The sequence below is a fragment of the Scyliorhinus canicula genome, chromosome 3, assembly GCF_902713615.1.
Source record: "Scyliorhinus canicula chromosome 3, sScyCan1.1, whole genome shotgun sequence".
Lineage (NCBI taxonomy): Eukaryota > Metazoa > Chordata > Chondrichthyes > Carcharhiniformes > Scyliorhinidae > Scyliorhinus > Scyliorhinus canicula.
The window spans coordinates 158,440,539-158,464,464 of record NC_052148.1 but is presented as its reverse complement, the minus strand read 5'-3'; the positions used below and the strand labels follow the sequence as shown (position 1 = coordinate 158,464,464).

The 23,926-nt window shown below is 43.2% G+C and overlaps 1 protein-coding gene across 14 annotated transcripts in view; it reads right to left on the bottom strand.

Annotated features, from left to right (window-relative positions):
- LOC119963054 (LIM domain-binding protein 2) overlaps positions 1-23,926 on the bottom strand; it is a 659,146-nt gene that overhangs the window by 349,700 nt on the left and 285,520 nt on the right. For 9 of the 14 annotated variants that reach the window (XM_038791570.1, XM_038791569.1, XM_038791573.1 and 6 more), the window contains one exon: positions 10,945-11,020. In XM_038791570.1, coding sequence (XP_038647498.1) covers positions 10,945-11,020 — 76 coding nt within the window. Of the gene's footprint in view, positions 1-10,465; positions 10,613-10,944; positions 11,379-11,616; positions 11,664-23,926 lie in introns of those variants that run through there. The other 5 variants (XM_038791578.1, XM_038791579.1, XM_038791572.1 and 2 more) reach the window with 4 other exon arrangements.

The window sequence follows — 23,926 nt, the reverse complement described above, 5'->3', positions numbered from 1 at the left end:
ATCTATGGTAATGATGTCTGCCCATTAAGATCAACCCTGTCGCTGGGTTTGCTGCCCACCTTGGAACCCTCATGCTCTGTATCCACCCTCCCTTTAACATTTCCACAAAGTGTAACAAAACATTCTGACCAAAAGAAAAATTTAGATAGCATAAAAACTCTGTTTCAAATTGGTAGAGACTTCACAAATTAAAAAGCTGTCAGTGGGAACCATCTGGTAACAAACCGCTCATCACGCGGTTAATAAAGTCACTTATAGAGTGCAACATCCAATTATTCATAGTCCTCTAAATTACAGCATACAAATGCTTAATGATTTTCTAGAAGACTGTTATATCTGCCACAGAAATGGGTTAATATTTTTGTTAAAAAAGAAACAAAGGAGTTTCATAAAATGGATTAAGTGATCTCGTATTAATATTTGCATTGCATCATTTAATTGCCATTGTGGTAAATGTACATTGACCATTTCCCTTTACCATCTTAGCTTTAAAAGAGAAAAAAGTACCCCACAAAGCCAAGGGTTCAAGGTTAATGTGTGTTTTTATCTTTTATTCTTGTCGCATTTTGATTCCGCTCGGTTTGAGTGATGTGGCCATTAACCTGAAATGACAGTTCAACATTCAAGTTCTTTTGCTCACATCATCAGAACACAGAGAAGAACTGAGAACACAGACAAGGTCTAAGTGTGCAAATCACTCATTATATATCAAGTGCTTCTGTATTTCTATCAGGCTAAAGTAGGCACTTACAAAAAAATGATCGAACAAGCCTTTTTCAACATGTCCTTATACATCATAATTTGTACAAAAAACAGAGGGAACATGTAAATCACATGTATCAAGTGTTAAGAAGTTCTGGACAAATAGAGTCAACCAACTAAAAACATGTTTCCACTTTAAATAGTCTGGTACTCAGATTGCCCAAGTATCTGCTTATTTATTTACAAGATACAGATTTAATTTCTCTTGTTATCCACATTTCATTTCCATTACAGTATTCATTGTCCTCACTACTACAAAAATTCATTGCCATTCATTTCCAGGCCATTATCTGCAACTGGGATAGCACATGAAAAAGCCAGAGCTACTATCCTTGCCTGGCACAGCGGTGAGACCTCAATTAAATGGAATGTCATTTTTGGCTTCCACCCGAATGCCTGCCAATGTCAGCCCAAGCACCCATTTTGCTCATAGTACAGAGAAAAAAATAAGAAAATTCCAACATAGAATAATAAGAACAATTCCTACGGTGCAGGAGGCCATTTGGCCCATCGAGTCTGCACCAACCCCACCCAGGCCCACTCCCCTGCCCTATCCCCGTAATCCCACCTACGCTACACATCTTTGGACACTAAGAGACAATTATATAATGGCCAATCCAACAAATCTGCACATCTTTGGACCGTGGGAGGAAACCGGAGCACCCGGTTCAACAGTCTGATAACTTTCTCACGTTTTAGTAAGTCAAAGCCAATTGGCTAATGTGTTTTTAGTCATATCCGCAGAGATTGGATTCAGCCCAAAATCTGATTGCCATCATAAATGATCCAAGTTGCATTCTCTAAACTGGCATCAAAGAAATACAGACTAATCTCAAAGGTATGCTAACTCAAGATTCTACGCATAAATTCAAAAATTCTTCTGGTGCACGTGCAATTTTCTATGTTTCTCAACATAACACCTTGGGTGATGGTGAGCCACCTTCTTGAATCGCTGCAGTCCATGAGGTGTAAGTACACCCACAGTGCTGTTTGCGGGGAAGTTCCAGGAGTCTGACCTAGTTATTGTGAAGGAATTGCAATATATTTACAAGTCTGGATGGTGTGTGGCTTGGAGGGGAACTTGCAGGTAGTGGTGCATTTATGTGCAATAATTATCTCGTGTCATAGAGTCAAACAGAGGTCTACAGCACAGAAAGGTCCTGCGGCCATCGAGTCTGCGCCGGTCAAATACAACCACTTGACTATTCTAATACCATTTCCCAGCACTTGGCCCATAGCTTTGTATGCCTTGGGATCGGAGGTTCACATCTAAATACCTTTAAAAAAAAATTTTTTTTAGAGTACCCAATTACCTTTTTTTCCAATTAAGGGGCAATTTAGCGTGGCCAATCCACCTAACCAGCACATCTTTGGGTTGTGGGGGTGAAACTAATGCAGACACGGGAAGAATGTGCAACCTCCACACAGACAGTGACCCAGGGCCAGGATTCAAATCTGGGTCCTCAGCGCCATAGTCCCAGTGCTAACCACTGCACCACCGTGCTGCCCCATCTAAATACCTCTTAAATGTTATGAGGGTCTCTTCCTTCACCACCCTTTCAGGCAGCGAGTTACAAACTCCCACCACTCTCTGGTAAAAATATTTTTCCTCACATCTCCTCTAAACCTCCTGTCCCCTATCTTAAATCTATGCCCCCTGGTCCTTGATTCATAAGACCATAGGACATAGGAGCAGAATTAGGCCACTCGGCCCACTGAGTCTGCTCTGCCATACAATCGTGGTTGATATTTTTCTCATCCCCATTCTCCTGCCTTCTCCTCATAACCCCTGATCCCCTTATTAATCAAGAACCTATCCATCTCTGTCTTAATGCCACTCAGTGATTTGGCCTCCACAGCGTTCGGCGGCAAAGAGTTCCACAGATTCACCACCCTCTGGCTGAAGAAATTCCTCCTCATCTCTGAGATTGTGCCCTCTGGTTCTCATTTTTCTTACAAATGGAAACATCCTCTCCACATCCATTCCATTCAGGCCTCGCAGATGCTACTTCCTGTCTACACAAGCTATGCCCCTCATAATTTTATACATCTCAATCATGTCCCCCCTCAGTCTCCTCTGCTCCAAGGAAAATAATCCAAATCTATCCAATCTCTCTTCATAACTAAAACTCTCCACCCCAGGCAACATCCTGGTAAACCCCCTTTGCACCCTTTCCAGCGCTATCACATCTCTCCTATCGTGTTAAATCCAGAACTGCACACAGTATTCTAGCTGTGGCCTAATCAATGTTTTATATAGTTCCAGCCTAACCTCCCTGCTCTTAAACTCTATGCCTCGGGCTACTAAAGGCAAGTACACCATATGCCTTCTTAGCCACTATATTCACCTGCTCTGCTACCTTAAGGGATCAGTGTACATGCACACCGAGCTCCCTCTGACCCTCATTGCCTCCCAGCGTCCTGCCATTTATCAGGTATTTCCTTGTCTTGTTTGTCCTGTCCAAGTGCATCACCTGACACTTATCTGGATTGAATTCCATTTGCCACTGATCAGCCCCTCTGTATCCTCCTGTAATCGAAGGCCTCAACACTTTCAACAAAGGGCTCGTTTTTCCCAGGACATTTATTAATCAGAGCGATACTCTATTTACGAGCCCTGTCTAACATCTGTGAAACTTAACAATAAGACACCAAGCTAATTAAAATTAAGTACCCATCGCAGTCTACTTGGGTCTTTAGGCATAAGTCAACTATTATATCCCGTGTTTCAGTGAGTGTTTCCTGAATGTCTCAGAATCAAATATATTTACTACTCCGCTAATGGTACTCCGCTAATGGTACTACACTCTGAACAGAAATATCCAATATTGCAGTGTATATAAGGATATTCTTCACAGATTGGGTATTATTTCCAGATCCCGTATTCACAGAAAAGACAAAGTGAAGAAAAAAAGACAAGCTGACTATTTAGTCCGCTGTCCTGATATTTAGAACATAGAATTAACATTGAAAAACATAATTTTCGAAATGGAGGCTCACATACGAACATAGGCCATTCAATCCCTCGAGCTTGCCCCACCATTTAACAATAATAATCTTTATTGTCACAAGTAGGCTTACATTAATGCTGCACTGAAGTTACTGTGAAAAGCCCCTAATCGCCACATTCCGGCGCCTGTTCGGGGACACGGAGAGAGAATTCAGAATGTCCAAATTACCTAACAGCGCGTCTTTCGGGAAGAAACCGGAGCACCCGGAGGAAACCCATAGAGAGAACATGCAGGCTCCGCACAGGCAGTGACCCAAGCCGGGAATCGAACCTGGGACCCTGGCGCTGTGAAGCACCAGTGCTAACCACTGTGCTACCGTGCCACCCAGTAAGATCACGGTTCATTTGATTTCAATCTCAACCTCCACATTCCTGCCTACCCAGATAACCTTTCACCCCATTGTTAATCAAGAACCTATCTAGCTGGACAGCATGTGGTGCAGTGGATAGCACTGGGACGGCAGCGCTGAGGACCCGGGTTCGAATCCCGGCCCTGGGTCACTGTCCTTGGGGAGTTTGCACATTCTCCCCATGTCTGTGTGGGTTTCACACCCACAACCCAAAGATGTGCAGGTTAGGTGGATTGGCAATGCTACATTGCCCCTTAATTGGAAAAAAAAATAATTGGGTACTCTAAATTTATTTTTCAAAAGAAAATCTATCTAGCTCTGTCTTAAAAATATTCCAAAACTCTGCTTCCACTGCTTTTTGAGTTCCAAAGACTCACTACCTTCTGAGAGACAAAAAAATCTCCTCATCTCTGTCCTAAATGTGCCACCCCTCATCTTTAAATAGCGGCGCAAAAGAAGAAATCTGTGCAAAGTTAAGGTTCTGAAAATGGTTCACTTCATCTTTTGACTTATTTCCCCCCTCACCCAGTTTGTTGTTCTCGCAGCCTCCAGCTCAGGATACGATGTCCTGGCTGACAGAAGAGAAAAGCAATCCTCAGAACCTGAACAGCCTCTGCCAATGCACTACTGCAGGCAGTTACTACCAGTTGTGAAGTACTCTCAAGTTAGAGGCACTGCTTACTCCCCCTGCCTCGGTCTCTACCTGAACCACTTGCCTGCAGAAACTGAAATGCACAGCAACAAACAAAACTGCTTGCAAAACACTGTTTACACATGCACTCACATGCACACACATTTCTTCACGAAAGGAACTCCTGTGGCAGAGTATACTGCCCTGGAGTTCCGCCAAACAAGAGATATCTGCTTACCTACAGTGAAGAAGACTGAAACATGGTCATTTGAGCGCTGCTCTGAACAGACAGAGCATGCAAACAAATCACATTCTCAGGTCACTAAGCATTTGTTGTACCAATATTAAAGCTAAAATCCATATTCCACAAGATTGCTTTGTGGTTTTACTTAAGCTAAAATATAAACACAACTCAATTTAATGGTACGTTCCTCGTTATGGTTGCGTTTATCCCTGCTTTGACACACATCTTTTTTAAAGGATGCCAATATCAGTGATAGGCGGATGGCTTTTTGCTCCGTGACAGGCAGAGAGACAAGCCACTCATAAGCAGAGGTTAGTGTCTACAAATGTAGAAGGCAGCACTGAGGGTCTTGGTCTCACATTCAACACGGAAACACTTAAACGTGTCACACTGAACTTGTGCTGCATTAAAACTTTAGCATAGCCACACAGATGATGCCAATCATTTTGACTGAAATCCTGTTGGGCACTACATGTACCAGGGAGCTCACAGAACATGCATTCAATGCCAAACTATGATTAGCATTCAGAAGGGGAAAAAATGGTAATTGTAAGTTTACAGTTCACCAACAGACTGGTTTACAGAATGCTCTGAATTAACAATTCCTTTTGTATGGTATTTTAGCTCCTTTTCCCATCTGCAACATAACCAGCACGTGAATGGTTGCACCTTGTTCTGCGATGGTACTACAAGGGTACAGCTTCTTTCAATTTTTTAAGAGCGCCTCCATCACACTCCTTCAAATACTTGAGAAACATTTCTTTCCCAAATAGAGATAACTAAAGCAAAACTAATGACTTTAACATGACTAAGATGGAAGCTCTAGATGGCTCAACAGAACGAAAAGTAAATAAATCTCCAGGGATACATTACATCCAGAGTACTGAGGGGCACGAAGTAGGAGATTTGTACAACCAGAGCAAGAGAGTCATAGGCACAGGGAAAATAATGGTATATTGGATAAAGGATAATGCGATGCACATATTAGAGATGGAAACAAAGAGACACAGGCAACCAGGATAGTCTGCACAACAATAACCTAGCAACCAGCAGTCAGCATAGCTTTAAAAGGACGTGATACCATCTGATCAATCTCTCTTACTTCTTTGAGTAAGTGGGAAACCAAGTGAACTGTGGGGAAATCATGGAACATTGTGCAACAAGATTTCCAAAAGACAACTGACAAAGCATGACACATGCTATGAGTTTGGCTCAAAACTGTGGGGACTTGGGCTAATCTTGGAATGGATGGGAAACTGGTAGAAGTGCAGAAAACATTAAGTATTTGTTCAAGGAATTATGTTGGATTGCATGGGTGAGGGTGGGCGGGGCGGTGACAGGCAGAACTGCCTGGGACCCCTCAAGGTTTAGCTTTGGAACCATTACTGTTTGTAATTGATATCAATGGCTCGTCGATGTAATTTATATCAATTACATCAACATAGCTCTCTGCTTTACAACAGAATGCTGGATATTTTTAGGAGACGGTCACTTAGTTTTCCACAGGTACAATACTTTTCAGGAATGGAGTTAGGGGATAGGAGAGGACAAGAGGACGATTCTCTTAATTCAGATTTTGTTTTTGGTTAATTTGACTTTCTGTACACCAGCAGGAAAAAGATTCAGCAACTTTAGTTGGAATGTTTCCTCTCCCTCCACCCCACCTCACCTTATTGTCCTTGTAGCATGTTGGAAACTCCATCAATCACTCCTCCAATTTCCCGGTGGCTTAAATGTAGAACGAGTAATTTACTAAACACTAACACATTCAACCGATATAATCAAGAGGTCGAATGCTCATGGCTGAATCTTGGCGATTACCAAGTTCTTTTTCAAAATAAAAAGAGACATAAAAGGAAAATCGTGGGGGGGGGGGGGGGGGGGGAAGAGAGAGAGAGAGAGAGAGAGAGAGAAAAGAGAGAGAGTCTTGTGATCCCTGATCCAAAGCCTTTCATTCATTTTACAGCAAAAAACATGTTGTATTTAATTAAACCAAATTTTTACCCTGGGTCAGATATCTTCAAACCCACAAAGCCTTTCGTTCTTAACTCTCAGCACTGCAGGCAGGTTCACTCTTATCTGGGTACTGTCAGACTCCAGGGCCTGGAGTGAATTACATTTGTTCAAAAGTCTCCTTCCTGCCTTGATGAGGAAGAACACCTTAAAGACTCACATGTGGGTGCACATACGATGTGAGCAAGTCATGCTTTCGGGTTTGAGGTTTGTAACATCAATTGTTTTAGATTATTGTGCTCACCGTGGAGAGAGATTTTTGAACCGGAAAGTGGAATCTTTTCATTTCAGACACTCGAGATGGAATTTTAACAGCAAAAAATCAAATGGCTTTGGATCTGGCAGTGGGCAGGCACCGAACCACTCCAAAGAGGCAGGTTATCACTTTAAGTATTAGAATGAGACTGCGTGCCTCATTATAATCCAACTTTTCAAATTTAACTGTGTACATCTGGGTTTCAGACTTCTGGGAACACAGCAGGCAAAGGCCTCAATGTTATCAATCACAACCCGATGCAGAATAAATCCCCCCTATTTTGCCCCAACAAAATCCTACTGCTCCATCCTCGGAACAACACCCCATACTTTAGCGGAGTGAGATTTCTTCTACCCTGTGGCCTCTCACTTCAATGTTGCTGAGCCATGTCCAACAGGGACTGGATTCAACCTACCTCAAATCTATTGGACATATGACCCTTACATCCAACTGTCACAGGAGGATTTGAACCAAGGTTCCAATGGTGAAAGGCCAGCGAATCATTCACTATGCCAACCAATTTGCCACACCGAGGCATTCATTGGATTATAAACTGGATCTGTTGGGAACCTAATGTGGTGAATGAAACAGTGACTGTATGGTGGTCTTGCTGTCGTGATACCTAGCTTGCAATCCAGAGGTCATGAGTTGAAATCCCATTAAGGCAAGTTATGAAATTGAATTCATTGAATCTGATGATCTGTGGGATAGTATCAGAAATGTAACCGAGAAACACAATCAGATAGTCATAATCTGCTCACCAAGACCCCTCAGGAGAGAGGGGCTTTCACCATTGGAACCTTGGTTCAAATCTTCCTCTAGCTACAGGTGACTCCAATCTAACATTATGAGGTTGGCTGCAAATCTGCTTTAAAGTGGCCCACGCAACCATTAGAATCATTGGAATCAAATGGGCAATAAATCAAGTTCTGCCCAACATGAAGCATATCCCAAGATCAACTAAAAATATATATAATTAATGGGAAGGATTTTAACCCAGTCAAAATCCATGCCCTTACACAAAGTTAAAATCAGGCCCAAAATCTCAGGAAATAATGGAGCTGGGGTTGTGGTATTGTTCCACTATGCATTCCAGTAGCACCACTGGGTGGTCATAGGGAAACTATGATATGATTTTGGATGAACTGATGAATTTCCCAAAACGTCAGCTCGGTCCCAAGCTCAGATGAATTCGTCTTTGAACAACACACTGCTCCTCATTTCTAAGTTGTAAGGCATTGTTCTTTCCTTTGTGCGCACGATTACCCAACTAACACAAATCAGCCCCAAGTGTAAAGAACGTTTTGTACAGAGTTGGACAGAGACCAAAAAAGTTCACATATTTACAATTACCAACCAAAGAGATTTACAGCAGCATTTTGGGACCTCACAATGCACTAGCACAGCACGCCACAAGTACCCATGTGGTGAGCATTTGTGATGGTGGCAAGCAGCAAAGTTCTCTCACCAGGGTGGAAGAAAGGAAAATTGGACAAAGACTCAACCCAAGTGGCTTTCAAAGTGCTAAACTGTGACAGATTTTTTTTGAAAGAAAACGGAATAAGAATTACATTGCTGTGGAGACTTTGATTCCAACTGAATGGCAGCCCAAGTTTCAGAGGCCAAAAGATACTGGTTGAAGTACTGTTAAAATATTTCCCTTCAAATTTCAAATAAAAAATATCATCTATTCGTAATGACATTTTCACTGATACAAAAGAGCAATAATCATGGGAATACAAATTCATTACAATGTATTGCTTCATGATTGTTTATTAAATATCATCTGAACTATTATAGCGAGATCATTAAATCTACTACATTTAATAATGATTGATGCAGTGTTGAATAATTACTAGTCCGTACTTTGGGAACTGCTGAACTTGGCCGTCACTTTGTTTAGCTGGAAGGAGAATAAAAAGCAATCTGTCATCAACACCTCCTAACTGCTGTTCACACTCCAATACTGCAATTCACAGCAAACACAACTGTAACTCCTTGTGATACTACTACACATCTTTTAACTGAACGTTTTTTTTTAGTTATTTCCTCGTTGAATGTGTATGTTAAAATGAACATGTACATCACATGCCAAGAAAGGAAAGTTCAGCTTCCATGCTCTAACCTTTCTATGCTCTTCTCCTTAAACGGAAAATCCTAGAAATTAGTCATTTTCAACAGCGTCAATAATTTGAGGCGTGGAGAGAAACATGACACCATATATATTTAAAACATTAAATATTTCTACAATAACAAGAGCGTGGCATAAAAGAATGGTATCAATTTACAATGCATTAATACGGCTAAGTATACATAAGCAATATCAAATGCTGAAGTTAGAGATATATGCTACTCACCCTGCTGAAAATTTATGTTTAAAAATACAGAGACAAATAGAAGAAACTGCACTTTCAAAACTCGGTACATTAAACAGAAGTCAACCCAGCATCAAAAACAATCAGGAGTTTGGAAAAGTGAAACTAGAGAGGCTGTTCCAACAGCATTACGATCTGTAACTGCAGCTGAATGCAGAATGTTAACACACCACAGAAGCAATGTTGTGCACATAGACTCTAGTTCAGGTAACCCTTACTACACAAAAGCAGAAAGGTTTCGTGCAATGCTCCAATCTTACAAATCAGAAGCCTCCAAATGCTCCCAAAGCTCATCAAATCACTCCAATGCAGCAATTCTTTCCCATTATAGTTTTGACTTGCAGTATAATCTTTGTAATGAGAGAGAGGATCCTGGTTTGATTTTTTAAATCAGCATAAAAGTCTTGCCACTGGACATAAATACACACAACAAGCAAATAAGAGAGATTTATGCAGTGCCAAAATAAATTGCAACCCGTACCTGAGCTTGCTATCGCCTCAGATTACATAGCAATGTTTACAATCCATCACTTTACATATATAATTTACTTTGATTACAAAATTTATTTCTGCAATAAATATCTTGTTTGCCTTGGCACATAAAAGGTGAATTTATGAACAACTGTCCGACAAAAGACCGACGACAGTCAGATTTTCTTAATTAACGGGACTGCTAGCTTATTGTAAATTCCCCGTCAGTTCCTTAAATTTAACTAACTGGGCTTGGTGGCAGCACAATAGGAAAGACTAACTTCCATTTCAGCCTTTTCTTATTAACGTCCCTATTACAGCAGTAAGAGCCATTCCAAGCACCTCTTACTTACAGTAAGTATTAGACAACAAGCTGTCATTGATCCAGCAATATAATATGCTCCCACTGCGTTGCTTGTGATTATTTCAGTAGAAACCCAGGTACTTTTCAAAAGCAAATATAAATGAAAGTGTTTCTCTTCAGTAATGTGGGATAGTTTCCTTCCATTAAAAATTACTTAAACATCAAACACCCATCCCCTTCCCAAACCAAAAAAATTTCATGTTAGGAGGATCAGCCTTGGGAAAAAGAAATGCTTCATTCCTTGGCTTCATTAAATTCTGCGAAGAAGCGGGAGCTTTTATCAAGTTAAACAATTAATTTGCATCAAGAGATAATGAGGCCACATAATTTAATTACAAAAATAATCACGGCCATGTGTTTCCGCATATAATGGAATACTTCAAGCAGCATAATGAGCTCCAGCGAAATTATCCTAAAATCACATTTGAAGTACTATATGCTATTTTTAAAAAAATCTGAAGGACTTACCTCTGTCCGAGTCTGCAGCCGCTTGTTCAGCTCATATATCCGATAGTCTGGCTGTACCACGTACGGCGTGTGTCTCCTATAAAATGGTCCAAAAGGAGAGGAATAGAAAGGGTCATGAGGTGTGCTGGACATCTTGGATGCTTGCAGAGAATCAAACTACACACTGTAACATCAACATCCATACAGTGCACATGGGCTTCAGGCTACAGTGCAAGCAAGCTATCAGCAGAACACACAGGGAAATGGTCTGGGAGCCCTCTACTGCAAGAGAAAGACCGGATAGCTCTAGGCAGAAAATTTTGTTTTTAAAAAATCAGTTTGTGAAAGGGTCATTTCCTGTCCGCTCCAAAGACAGGCACAAATATAATTCTTCAAGCTGACAGAGAGGTCTGAGGTTTGGTTTTAATTTTTCCCAGCAAGGACCCCTCAGGAACCTGGCAGCAAGACTTGTTAGCATATAGGTGGTTGAACAGCTGCCTGAACCAAAAAACCTCCTGCAAGGAATATTCCACACTGCAGTGCTGCATTTTCTAACACTAACACTTTAAACAGCACACTTGCTTCAATCACTCATGAAGAGCATCCTTAATACTGACTACACCATGCAACTAAATTGAACTGTTAAAATCCTAAGAATACAATTGCAAATACAGAAATATAACAGAAATAAACCTTTTTAAAAGAACAAAATTAAGTAACTGCATCTTGTTCGGACAGCTCTCGGGAGATAGATATTTTGTTTTAAAAAAGCTTTGATTGTTGTTTTCCAAAGATGAGTAAAATGATTTCCTCCTCACAAATTTTCACCTTAATACAAGGAAGCTATGCTCTACCAGTAACAGGAAGCCTCCTGGGGGGGTCTAGAAAAGCATCCTATCACACTTATGCCATCATTAGATGATTGTTTGGCAAAATAATCTGAAAGCTAAAAACACATTAGAGTTTCTAACGTTCCCTCTTTGGATATATGCTGATACATTGACAAGCATTAACTCTTTGACTTCATATACTTTTAAATAGTCATTGCCAGAAAGAGCCTCCCTGAATGGCCCCTGCTCTCTCCCCTTTTCCTGTTGAGGTCACATGGCTGCATGGAGACCTGACCCTCTGTTTACATCTGAGTGCAGATTATTACAAAAAGAGCAATGTCATACCAAGTTGCTGCCTCCAAATACTTTGTAAAATCATGTTATACCAGTTCACGTTATTGTGATCTAACTGCAAAAGAGATTGAGTGGAAGCATATTTGAACTGATATGACAGGATTTCAAGAGTCCAGAAGGTAAAATAAATTAGTTCCAAAACTTTGCTGTATATAGCATAACCAGCTATGGATATTTCTTTAAAGAAGAATATTTTGTTGGAGACATTTACTTCCATGGTGTAATTTCAGTAACATGCTTTATTTTATGAACATTTTTTGTCCTGAAGTCTGAACGTCTACTCCAGAAATATGTGCTCAGACTACTACAAGCGAATTTATTCCAATATATAAAAGCATCAAATTAAAAGAACAGGAAAAAGTTCTCTCTTTCACTGACTTTGTACAATGAAAATTAATTATTTGTTCCTCAAACTGCCAAACGTATAGAGAAAACAAGGCAAAATTAATTTCAGAATTTCTTGCACCTAAGAAGTGACAATTAGCATTCCATCAAGCTCAACATTTTGATAGCAGTATAATTTGCAAAGGGTCCAGTGTCAGAGTGTCCACGTCACAGCCTCTGTCAGGCTGTAGCTTGCAAGCCCCCCTAACAACATTAGCCAATTTACACCCCAGATTCCCAAAGCCTGTGTGGAATAGCGGTGAGGGAAAGTGTCGTGACACAACATGATGATGATGATGTTATTTTCAGTTCAAAATCTTATTTTAATAATAAACAAGTGGTTTGGGGACAGTCCCTCCAATAGGTATTCTAGAACAGCCTCAAGTCCAGCAGTAAAATGTTGAATGTTAAAACTATCAGGGTTACTGGATTGGTTTCACTTTGTACAGCAAGACAAGATGATCGGCTCTTTATAAACTCTGGCTCAAGTTGGAGTGGAAGTATATTCCTACAGTACTGTCAATTTATTGGTTAATTGACTTACTTTAAAATCCATACTTTAAATTTCCTGCAGAATGCCACAAAATACAGGTATATTATTATCTCCTTACTTTAGATTACTGTAGAAATCAACTTGCCTTTAGATATGTGTGTTTTTGGAAGGAATTTCTCCTTTGTGTTTTATCTTGTGTGTTACACACATACATTTTATGGTGAGTTGTGTTCACCATGCAAACCTGAACATTTACCATCTTCCTAAGAATGGCTGAAACCTGCGAAACAGCAACCGATTACCATCTCTGTCATGCAAGTCACCCTGGGGTAACACGGACTGCAACAGGATGCAGATGAACTGTAAAGCATACACCAAATGCAGGTGTTGGTTCAATATGATTTATTGTACTTCTGTAACAATGCACACAGCTGGCTGTGGGTTGACATTCTACTGCTCTAAGTGTACTAACTCTAACTAACTAGACCAGACTAGCTCTGATCCACGTGTAGAAGATGCTGGCTGATATATACACCCTGACTGTCACTACAGTTGTCACCAGTGGAAAGAGGCGGAGTGCTGATGCCTCGTGTGTTTTATAGTTGGAAGCCCCCCCCTCTGGTGTTCGGTTGTGTTCTGTCCTGTATGTTGATTGGCTCACCTGGGTGTCTGTCACTGCCTGTTTTTACCTCATGATGTGCATGGGTGCATATTATGACAATCTCCTTTATATTTTTGTTTAGTGCTCAAAGTGAGAGTTGTCCATACTCAAGATGAATACTTTTCAACATTGTCATCCACTGCATAAAAGTGCTTAACTAATAGAATAAGAAGTAGCCCCCTCTCTCTCTCTCTGAATCTGTACGATCAAAATTAATTATTTCTACTCCTGCCTGACTTTGTGTGCTGTTGCTAAAATATTATGGTTCATTTTATGAAAATTTTTGGTTAGGTATATGTGCCTTCTAAGAAATGGGCCAAGACCATGAAAACACAAGTTTACATACAACATGCAACTCCACAAATTCACAGCAAAGGGTGCCTTACATCATGGAAGTTGCGGATCTGCTAATGGAAACTGCCTTTTTACTGGAAACACATGTATAAAAGCTTAAATTGTAACTACCACTGGTGGATCACCAAGGGCCAGCAAGATCTAAAATTCTTACCAGACATACCACACATGTAACTTCTTTGAATTCTCTGGCTACACTCTGCTCTTGGAGCTGTCAATTGGGCTTCATGTTGGCAATTCAGATTGCTATGAATTGCTCCATGCTACTCTGTAGCCTCCCACGAATGAATCTGTGCTTTTCAAGGCTCGTGATTAATGGTCTACGTAACCTACTTTCACCAAGTGCTTTCTTCCTTCAACCTGGAGTGCAGTACAATGCTCAGCGGTCTGCCACCCATCAAAACGGTGTATTCCATAGCATGGTCCCAAATCTACTTGCCTCTGGGGTCTTTTCTTGCCCCTTGAGATTGGAAATGGAGTCAAGAATCTCATGAAACTTCTCTTGCTTCCTAAAGTGTTGATAAGACAGCATCCAAGATTCACAAGTGATAAACATATTACATTTGATTTTACTTTGGAGACAATATTGGGTGAAACAACAACCTTTTATCTCAGGTATACCAATAACAGGGCGAACATTGATAAGTTTGGAAACTTCTGTATTCATTATTCCATCACTAAACGAGGTGTTACCCAGATAAGCATATCACAGAACAGTATTCCAAACCTTGATGGAAGGTACAAACTAAATCTCAGATAGCAGTTTACACACCATTTCAATCTTCTTCCAGTAGAATATGTTTGATAATAGAACTGTTTTCCAGTATCCCTGAATGAAGCTGGACTGTTAAACTTCTTACAGGCAGTTGATGAAGGAGGAAACCAGAATTCAACCTTTACTGAATTTTAGATTAGTTCCCGTGGTAAAACATTACAAATTTATGCAGCTTCCAACTCTATAATCCAGCACCTGTATCAATAAGCACCTCGTTAGGGGCGGCATGTGGCGCAGTGGATAGCACTGGGCCTGCGGCGCTGAGGACCCGGGCTCGAATCCCGGCCCTGGGTCACTGTCCATGTGGAGTTTGCATATTCTCCCCCTGTCTGCGTAGGTTTCACACCCACAACCCAAAGATGTGTAGTTTAAGTGGATTGGCCATGCTAAATTGCCCCTTAATTGGGAAAAAAAATTGGGTACTCTAAATTTATTTTAAAAAAGAAGAAAAAAAATAAACACCTCGTTAAATGAGCATGCGTAATCATCTAATGAATGTCCACCCTATCTTCTCCAAGCCCATCCCCCAAGCCCCCATTCACACCCTGATATAGACTCTTATACTTAATTTATACAATTAACAGGGACCAGATAGACAGAACGGCGGGATTCTCTGATCCTGAGGCTCAGTGTTGACGCTATCATAAACGCCGTCACGTTTCCCGACGGCGTCAACGTGGCCTCGGGATCAGCAATTTTGGCCCCTACAGGGGGCCAGCACGGCACCCACGCCGCTCCAGCTGCCGATCCCAGCATCAGATGGGCACCGCGGGGTCCGCGCATGCGCAGTGGCACCGGCGCCAACGCGCGCATGCGCAGTGGGACCAGCCCGATTTCCACAAATGCGCGGTGTCTCCCTTCTCTCTTCCCGACGGCGCAACATGGCGTACGGCTACAGGGGCCGGCGTGGAACAAAGGAGGCCAAAGGCCCCCAACCCGAGAGGCTGGCCCGCCGATTGGTGAGCCCCGATCGCGGGCCGGCCACAGCGGAGCCCCCCCCCCCCCCCCCGGTAGCTCCCGGACTCTTCCACATCGAGGTCCTGCTGGGCAAGACCAGGTTAGAAGGGCACCAGTGGGACTCGGGTTTTTTGGTACGGCCGCTCGGCCCATCCAGTGCAGAGAATCGGCGGGGGAGCCCCAAAGAGCAGCCGACCATTCCAGCGCCAATGGCGGGGAATTGCGTCTCGCCGTCGATCCGCGCCGGTCGCGGCGATTCTCCGGGCTGGCCCCGGGGTGAGAGAATCCTGCCCAATATGCCTTCAAGTGGTCTTCAACTATCATAAATCAAGGCCTGGACTGGACCACTGAGTATTAATGCTGCAATGGATATACCATTAACTGGAGAGCGAAATATAGTGAACTAGGACATCTGTAGCAAGGAGAACAGCGGTAGAAAGTTTCTCCTTGACTGCAAGGCATGTGATATGACAGCTCAGAAATTTACTTGTGAGCTTCCAGAATATCTTCTATCCCAATTTCCTGAGAGCTTTGGAGCTCAGAGGAAAAGAAGAAAAGGTAACCGAGGTTACATTTTGGAAATTCAACCAACCAGATGGATTGATATTCTTGATCTTTCCGTTCATCAGAAAGCACATTAAAAAGGTTGCCCGACTACTAAGAAAAATTACCTACATTTCTGGGCCATGGTACATTAGAATCCATCTTGCAAGCATCAATAATCACAATGAAAAGTGGGAAAATTAATAAGGGAAGATTAATAATCAGAAGTGTTTGGAAGATAGATTCTACCATTCTTTTCCTTCTAGCTTTTGAAATAGTTTCATTTTAAAACTACACTGGAGTTTTAAACATCATTTGCATGCAACAGATCACAAACTTGCAATCAATCAAGAACTGCCACTGGAATTAGTGACAACCACCAGGGGACAGATAGGGAAAGTGTTGTAACCCAGACGGGATCCACGTAGCCAGACCAATTAGGCTTCCCGTGAGTCTGGTGGAGTATGAGCTTCCCCGCTGAGGGGAAGCTCCCCTTATCAGCGGGAGAAGAAACTGGATTATATAAACCCAGCCCTCATGTGAGCCGGCATGGTAGTTCCAACTGGGACCGGTGCACAGTCTTTTCGTATCTCTGTAAATAAACCTTTAATTCCCGGAAGGGATGAAGGGGCTGCTGGGAGTGGAGGAGGTCAGAACAGCAATTGGGCAAATGCTGAAGGGTAAAGCACTGGATGGGTGCCCGGTGGAGTTTTATAAAAATTTGCAGATCGATTGGTACCTCTGCTGTTGGAGATGCTTGAGGAATCGGTGCCTCGGGGGTCTCTTCTGGAGGCACTGATGCAAGCGTCCATTTCCCGTCTGCTAAAGGAGGATAAAGACCCGGTCGAGTGTGGGTCGTACCGCTTGAATTCTCTATTAAATGTAGATGCCAAGAACTGGGCTAAGGTATTGGTGCTGAGGTTGCGTGGGTGTCTCTCGCAGGTTATTGGGGAAGACCAGACGGGGTTTGTGAAGGGAAGGCGCTCGTCATCCAATGTGAGGCAACTATTGAAAGTAGTATTGTCCCCGACGGAAGGGAGGGAGCAGAAGGTCATTGTGGCATTGGATGCTGAGAACACCTTTGATAGGGTAGATGGGGATATTTGTTCGCAGTGCTGAAACGGTTTTGGATAGGGCCTAATTTCTTGGCGTGGGTTTGGTTAATATATAAGGCACCCAATTCTAGTGTTTGTACAAACAATGTGAGGTCGGGATATTTTCAGTTGCACAGGGGAACGCCCTATTGTCCCCACTCTTGCTCGTGAAGACAATTGAGCAATCGGCCATTGTCCTGAGAGCTTCAGATAGGTGGAGAGGAATAGTAATGGGCGATGGGGTGGTTGAACACAGGGTGTTCTTGTGCGCTGATGATCTTATTTTAGATTTAACACAACCGATCCCCACAATGCATGATATCATGGCATTCGTGAAGCGATTTGGGGCTTTTTCGGGCCATAAATTGAATTGGGAGCAAACGGAGTGTTTCTCGGCAGCTCAACTGGGGGGGGGGGGTAAATTTGGAAGTGCTGCCGTTTCGACTTCCGGGTTCCCATTTTAGATATTATGGGGTGGAGCTGACCTGGAATTGGGCGCCTGGCTTTGGAAACTGAATTTTACAAGCCTGATGAACAGGGTGAAAGCGGACTTACTGTGGTGGTTCAGCTTCTCTTTGTCATTGGCTGGCAGAGTTCAGTCGGTGAAAGTGAATGCCCTGCCTCATTTTCTGTTTTTATTTCAATTTTTGCCAGTTTTATTACCACAACCCTTTTTTGGGGGAGTGGAGAGATTGATTTTGACATTCATTTTGGGCAGGAAAAGTAGCCAGGATTAGGAAGACGGTGCTTAAGAGGGATCGGCAGTCGGGAGGTTTGGCGCTGCAGTCCGATATATTATCATTGGGTGGTGAATGCTGAGACGGTGCTGGGTTGGTGTGTGGATTTGGCTGCTTTATGGGTGCAGATAGAGTCGGGCTTGTGTCGGGGCTAAGGGCGTTGGTGACGGCTTCTCTACTTCTTTTCTTCAATACCACCCCCAATTTGAAGTGCTCAGGGAATCTTGTGGTGGCCTCAACACTGAGGATATGGAGACAATTTCAGCAGCCCTTCAAATTGGGGGTGGTATCAAAGTTGGTACCACTCAGTAAGAGCCACATGTTCAAGCCAGCGAGGCTGGACACTAGGTTTAGGAGATGGGAAGAGAAGGGGGTTGATATGATGAAGGATTTGTTTTTGAAGGGGCAATTTGCAATATTTGTGGAGTTGGCTGAGAAATTTGAACTTTCTCAGGTGGACACATTTATATATTTCCAAAAGATCTTTCCGGCTTTCCCGATGGTGCCCCCTTCCTTTGTGCTGGAGAGGGTTTTGTCACAAACAGGGATGTAGGATGGCCATAGTTAGAAGTTCCACCAGTACGTCAATGGACATTGTTTCACGGAATTGACTGATCACAAGCCACTGTTGGGGTTATTCAAAGAGGACAGGGTCATCCCACCTATAGCGTCGGTCAGAATTCACCCCTGGGTCCTCTTGTTGGCAGCTCACAAATAACTACTGGAACAACCCCCTGATATGCAGATCATGAATGCTGATGCATTAAGCAGGCTCTCTCTGCTCAGGAGGCTTCCAACGCCCCCGCAGAGTAGACAAGGTCATTGCTACCATATGTTTTATGGATACGTTGCCGGTTACGGTGGCCCACATACATGCATGGATACAGACTGACATCCTGTTGTCTAAAGTTCATCATGTCATGTTGTATGAGGCCCAGCATCATACCCTTCCAAGTGAACTGAAAGCCTTTACCTTGAAGATCACGGAGTTCACCGTGGAGGACGCGCATGATGGTTCTGCACAAAGGGCAAGGCCCCATCTTAGACCACCTCCATAACAAACACCCCATCTTGTCAAAGCTGAAAATGCTCACTATGTATGGTGCATGAATTGGACACGGAGATTGAGCAGCTGTGCAAAATGTGCCGGGAGCAGCAGATGCACCCGCCTGCGGCACCGCTACATCCCTGGGAGTGGTCGGGTCGGATACGTCTCCATGCCACTTTTGCCAGCCCTTTTCAGGGTTCCATGTTCCTCTTCCTCATCGACGCACACTCAAAATGGCTGGACGTACACATGATAGGAACATAGGAAGCAGAACAAGCAGAAGTAGGCAATTCAGCCCTTCGTGCCTGTTCCGCCATTCAATCGGACCATGACTGATTTCTTACTGGTCTCAAATCCACCTCCCCATCTGTTGCCCATATCCCTTTAACCCGGTTTTATTGGAAATATATCTACCGCCTTCTTGAAACCATTTAATGACTCAGATTCCAGTGAGTTCCACAAATTCACCACCCTCTTTGAGAAGTAGTTCCTCCTCATCTCAGCTCTAAATCTACTGCTTCTCAACCTATACTTTTGACCTCTCATTCTAGATTGCTCATAAGGGGGAACATTTGGTCTACATTTAATTTACCAGTCCCTTTTAGTATTTTACACACCTCGATCAATCCCCTCTCGTCCTTCTAAGCTTGTCAGCAATTTTGAGAGCAGCGATCGCCATATCACCCCGCTTCGAATGGGTTGGCCGAAAGAGCAGTCCAGAAATTCAAGCGTGGCATGAACAAGCAGACCGCGAGATCTCTGGACACACGTTTGGCACACTTCCTTTTCAGTTACCGCCCCACGCCACACACCGACACCGGTGTAGTACTGGGGAAGTTCTCATGGGACATCGGCTTCAAACCCGCCACAGCCTGCGGTTGCCCGATACTGGTAGGAAGGTACGCCATTGACAGAAGCAGCTGGGGCATTGCCCTGTCGAGCATTTCGTTTAGCATTAGACTGGTCTCTGATAACCGTTTGTAGTGCGGGGCCGGTTGAGCTCAGTTGGGTGGACAGCTGGTTCGTGATGCAGAGCACGGCCAAGAGCGTGGCTTCAATCCCAGTTATTCAGGAAAGCCTCGTCTTTTCAACCTTGCCCCTCGCCTGAGATGTGATGACCCTCATGTTAAATCACCATCAGTCAGCTCAGGATTCTGCTCAAAGGGGAAAGCAGCCTATGGTCATCTGGGACTATTGTGACTTTACTTACTTACTAGTGGGGAGTTCGGAAATTTAATGCGGACATTTGGAATGCGCCACATTCACACTGCCCCATATCACCCTGCAGATCTTGGAGTCCCTGGGCACACATTTGGTATGCTGCCTTTTTGGTGTAGCACCAACGAAACCTCTTATGGGACGTCGACTTCAAAGCTGTCTCAGCCAGGCATTGCCAAACGTTAGCGGGAAGGTACACCATGGACAGGAACGGCAGGGGCATTGCCCTCTCGAGCATGCCCCACCTAGCCGATTCATGCCAGTTGACATGTTCCATGTGCCCAACTTCGGAGACGGGGGTCAAGTGGGTTCCTGAAACTATCATTCAGCAGACCGGGCCTGTGTCGTACTGGGTTTGTGTGCAGAACCAGGAATCGAAGAGACATCTCGATCATAATCTCAGTTAAGAGCTCTTGATGTGGAGAAATCCTTTTGGAGGAACTAGCGCAACCACAAGCCTCCCCGGAGGCTCCAAAGGCACCATCTCACGGGGGATTTGATGCAGAGATGTAGGAGGCTGAGGATGCCGAATCTGCAAATGAGGTTCCATTGCCGCACATTTCCGATGGGGAGTCTCCAGTCGACCAACTGCTGACGGTGGTGCCGCTGCGACATTCAACGAAAAATATCGGTCGCCAGCTCGCTTTATGCCACCAGGCCCTGCTTCACCAACACCGAGAGGCAGCCACGGGCTAAGTAGTGCAGAACTCCACCCCCTCCTTTGTCGGATGCGTTTTCAGACTTTGGGGGAGGGTGGAGGAATGTTGTAACCCACACGTAGCCCACAGGGCCTGGTCAATTAGGCTCCCTATGAGTCTCGTGGAGTATGAGCTTTTCCGCTGAGGGGTGGAGCCCACTTTTCAGCGGGAGAGGAAACCAGAGTATATAACCCAGCCCAAGTACGAGACGGCAGGCCGGTCCCATCCGGGACCTGAGTACATAGTCTTTTCGTAGCTCTGTTAATAAACCTTTCGTTCCCAACGATTCCCGTGAGGCTGCTTCTGTGAACTCAATAGAAAGCTTTCCATCAATATATGGATTTTGAAACTGGGAAATATCTTTTTCTATTTGTTTATAGAATGTTGACAAAGCCAGTATTCCCATCCCATTGCCCTTCAGAAGGTGATGGGAGCTGCTTTCCTAAACTGCTGCAGCTTTTTTGGTGTGGGTGTACCACAGTACCATTCTGGAAGATAGTTCCAGGATTTTGACCCAGCGACAAGGAAGGAATGATAATATAGTTCCAAATCAGGGTGGTGTGTGACTTCATAGAATCATAGAATTTAAAGTGCAGAGGCCATTTGGCCCATCGAGTCTGCACCGGACCTTACAAAGAGCACCCTACTGAAGCCCACATCTACCTTATCCCCGTAACTCCTGCTTTACACATTTTTTGGACACGAAGGGCAATTTAGCATGGCCAATCCACCTGACCCGCACATCTTTGGACTGTGGGAGGAAACCGGAGCATCCGGAAGAAACCTACGCAGACACAGGGAGAACGTGCGGACTCCGCACCCCAGCTAGGAATTGAACCGGAGACCCTGGAGCTGTGAAGCAACTGTGTTAACCACTATGCTACCGTGCTGCCCACTACCTGCAAGTTACTTGGAGGGTAACTTGCAGGTAGTGGCGCTCCCATGTATTGGCTGCCCTTGTCCTTCAAGGTGAGAGAGATTGCAGGTTTGGACAGAACAGTTGAAGTAATCTGTTGATGTTATTCACTACTGTGGAGGCAGAGTGCTTAATGTAGTGTATGAGCTGTCAATCATGTGAACTGCTATGTCCTGGATGGCATGGAACTTCTTGACAAATGTAGGAGCTGCACTGATCCAAGCAAGTAGAGGGTATTCCATCACACCTTTGCCTGGTGCCTTGCAGATGACACAAGGCTTAGGACCGTCAGGTGGTGAGTTATCTATAGTCGAATACCCAGCCTTTAGCCTTTGACATAGGGACAGTATTTATAACGCTGTTTCAGTTATGTTTCTGGTCAATCGTGCCCCCAGGATGCCTATAATGGGGAATACTGTGATGCTAATGCGGTTCAATGTCAAGGGGAAGGTATTTGAACTCTCTTGTTGGAGATTGCTATTGCTTGGCACTTGTACAGCATGAAAACCACTTACTTAATATGTCTTGACACATTTGAAAAACTTCCGCAAAAATACAAAGAATCTTTAAACAATATGCTGTGGCTTAAATGTGTTTGGAACATAGACGCCGTAATGAAATACAACTTTGAAAAATGAGAAAAAAGTACCACGGTGAAATTGTATTAGATTGCAGTTTAATGCCACAAATCCACCAGGCAGCAGTCGAAGTGCGCCAGAATTCTGATCCCCTGTCAAAGTCATGTACATCTTACACAGCAGATCGTTATTGCAATCAGCTTACCTCTCTCTTTTTTTTTACTGTATTCAATTCGAATATAAATAAAAACAAATGATAAATTTCTCTTCTGGGCAAGCTTAATTGAAATGATAGTATCACTTCATAGCAATCTCAGCAGCCAACAAAAGATGACCATTCGAAATATCACTGGTCAGAAATTGGCCAATAGTAAACATATACCGAAATAATCTTATATTCCACATCTTTTTAACAGCAAGTTCATGAACTGTTTGTATCCATTTATCTATTTTTAAAATAAATTTGAGTACCCAATTTATTTTGCCCAATGAAGAGGTAATTTAGCGTGGCCAATTCACCTACCCTACACATCTCTTTTGGCGGTGAAGTCGAGACCCACGCAGACACAGGGAGAATGTGCAAACTTCACACAGACAGTGACCCAGCACCATGAGGCAGCAGTGCTAACCACTGCGCCACCATGTTGCCCTTTGGTAATAGTTTGAATTGATTTGCTTACCAGTTCTGCAAAATCAGTCTGAATGTCATCAACCTTTAGTGAGTGCCAATTTGCTTCGAATAAGTGTCGTCAAGGATTTCACTGTTATTCAGTGCAAAGGTGTCAAGGAAGTTGTGAAATCAAGGGCTATACCTTTCTATAAGAATGAATACAACAGTGCTCGTTAGACTTGCCCTTGTCCATCTAAATGCAAAGGAATTTTGTACGGCAAGTCTCTGAACAGGCTAGATGATAATAGCACAGTGAGAAAAAGAGTGCATTTGAGTCCAGAGTGAATAAGCAAAGCTATTGGCTGGTTCCTTAACTAATTGTGTTGAAGGCTTGTGAAATTCACACAAAGTCCGAAAAGGAAGTGTAAATTAGAGTGTGTGAATTCGATGTCAAATCAGGTACAGAAGAGAACGGAACGAGCGGGGGAAAAAAGATTGGATCAAGAGAGAAAGAAAAGAGAGAAAAAAGAAAACGCTTAATTTTTTTTAAATCTCGTATTTTTAAAATCTCCAACAATAATTAAAATCTAAAAGGTGAGACTACACATTTGAAAGCATTCATTTTCAGCTAGAAAAGTTAATTGGCTGAAAGAATTACCACATGGTTAAAATAATTTGAACCCATTCCAGGCTTGGTTAAATATGCATGACCTTAAATGGGTCCAAAACAGGCTCCTTATGTAAGTTCACATC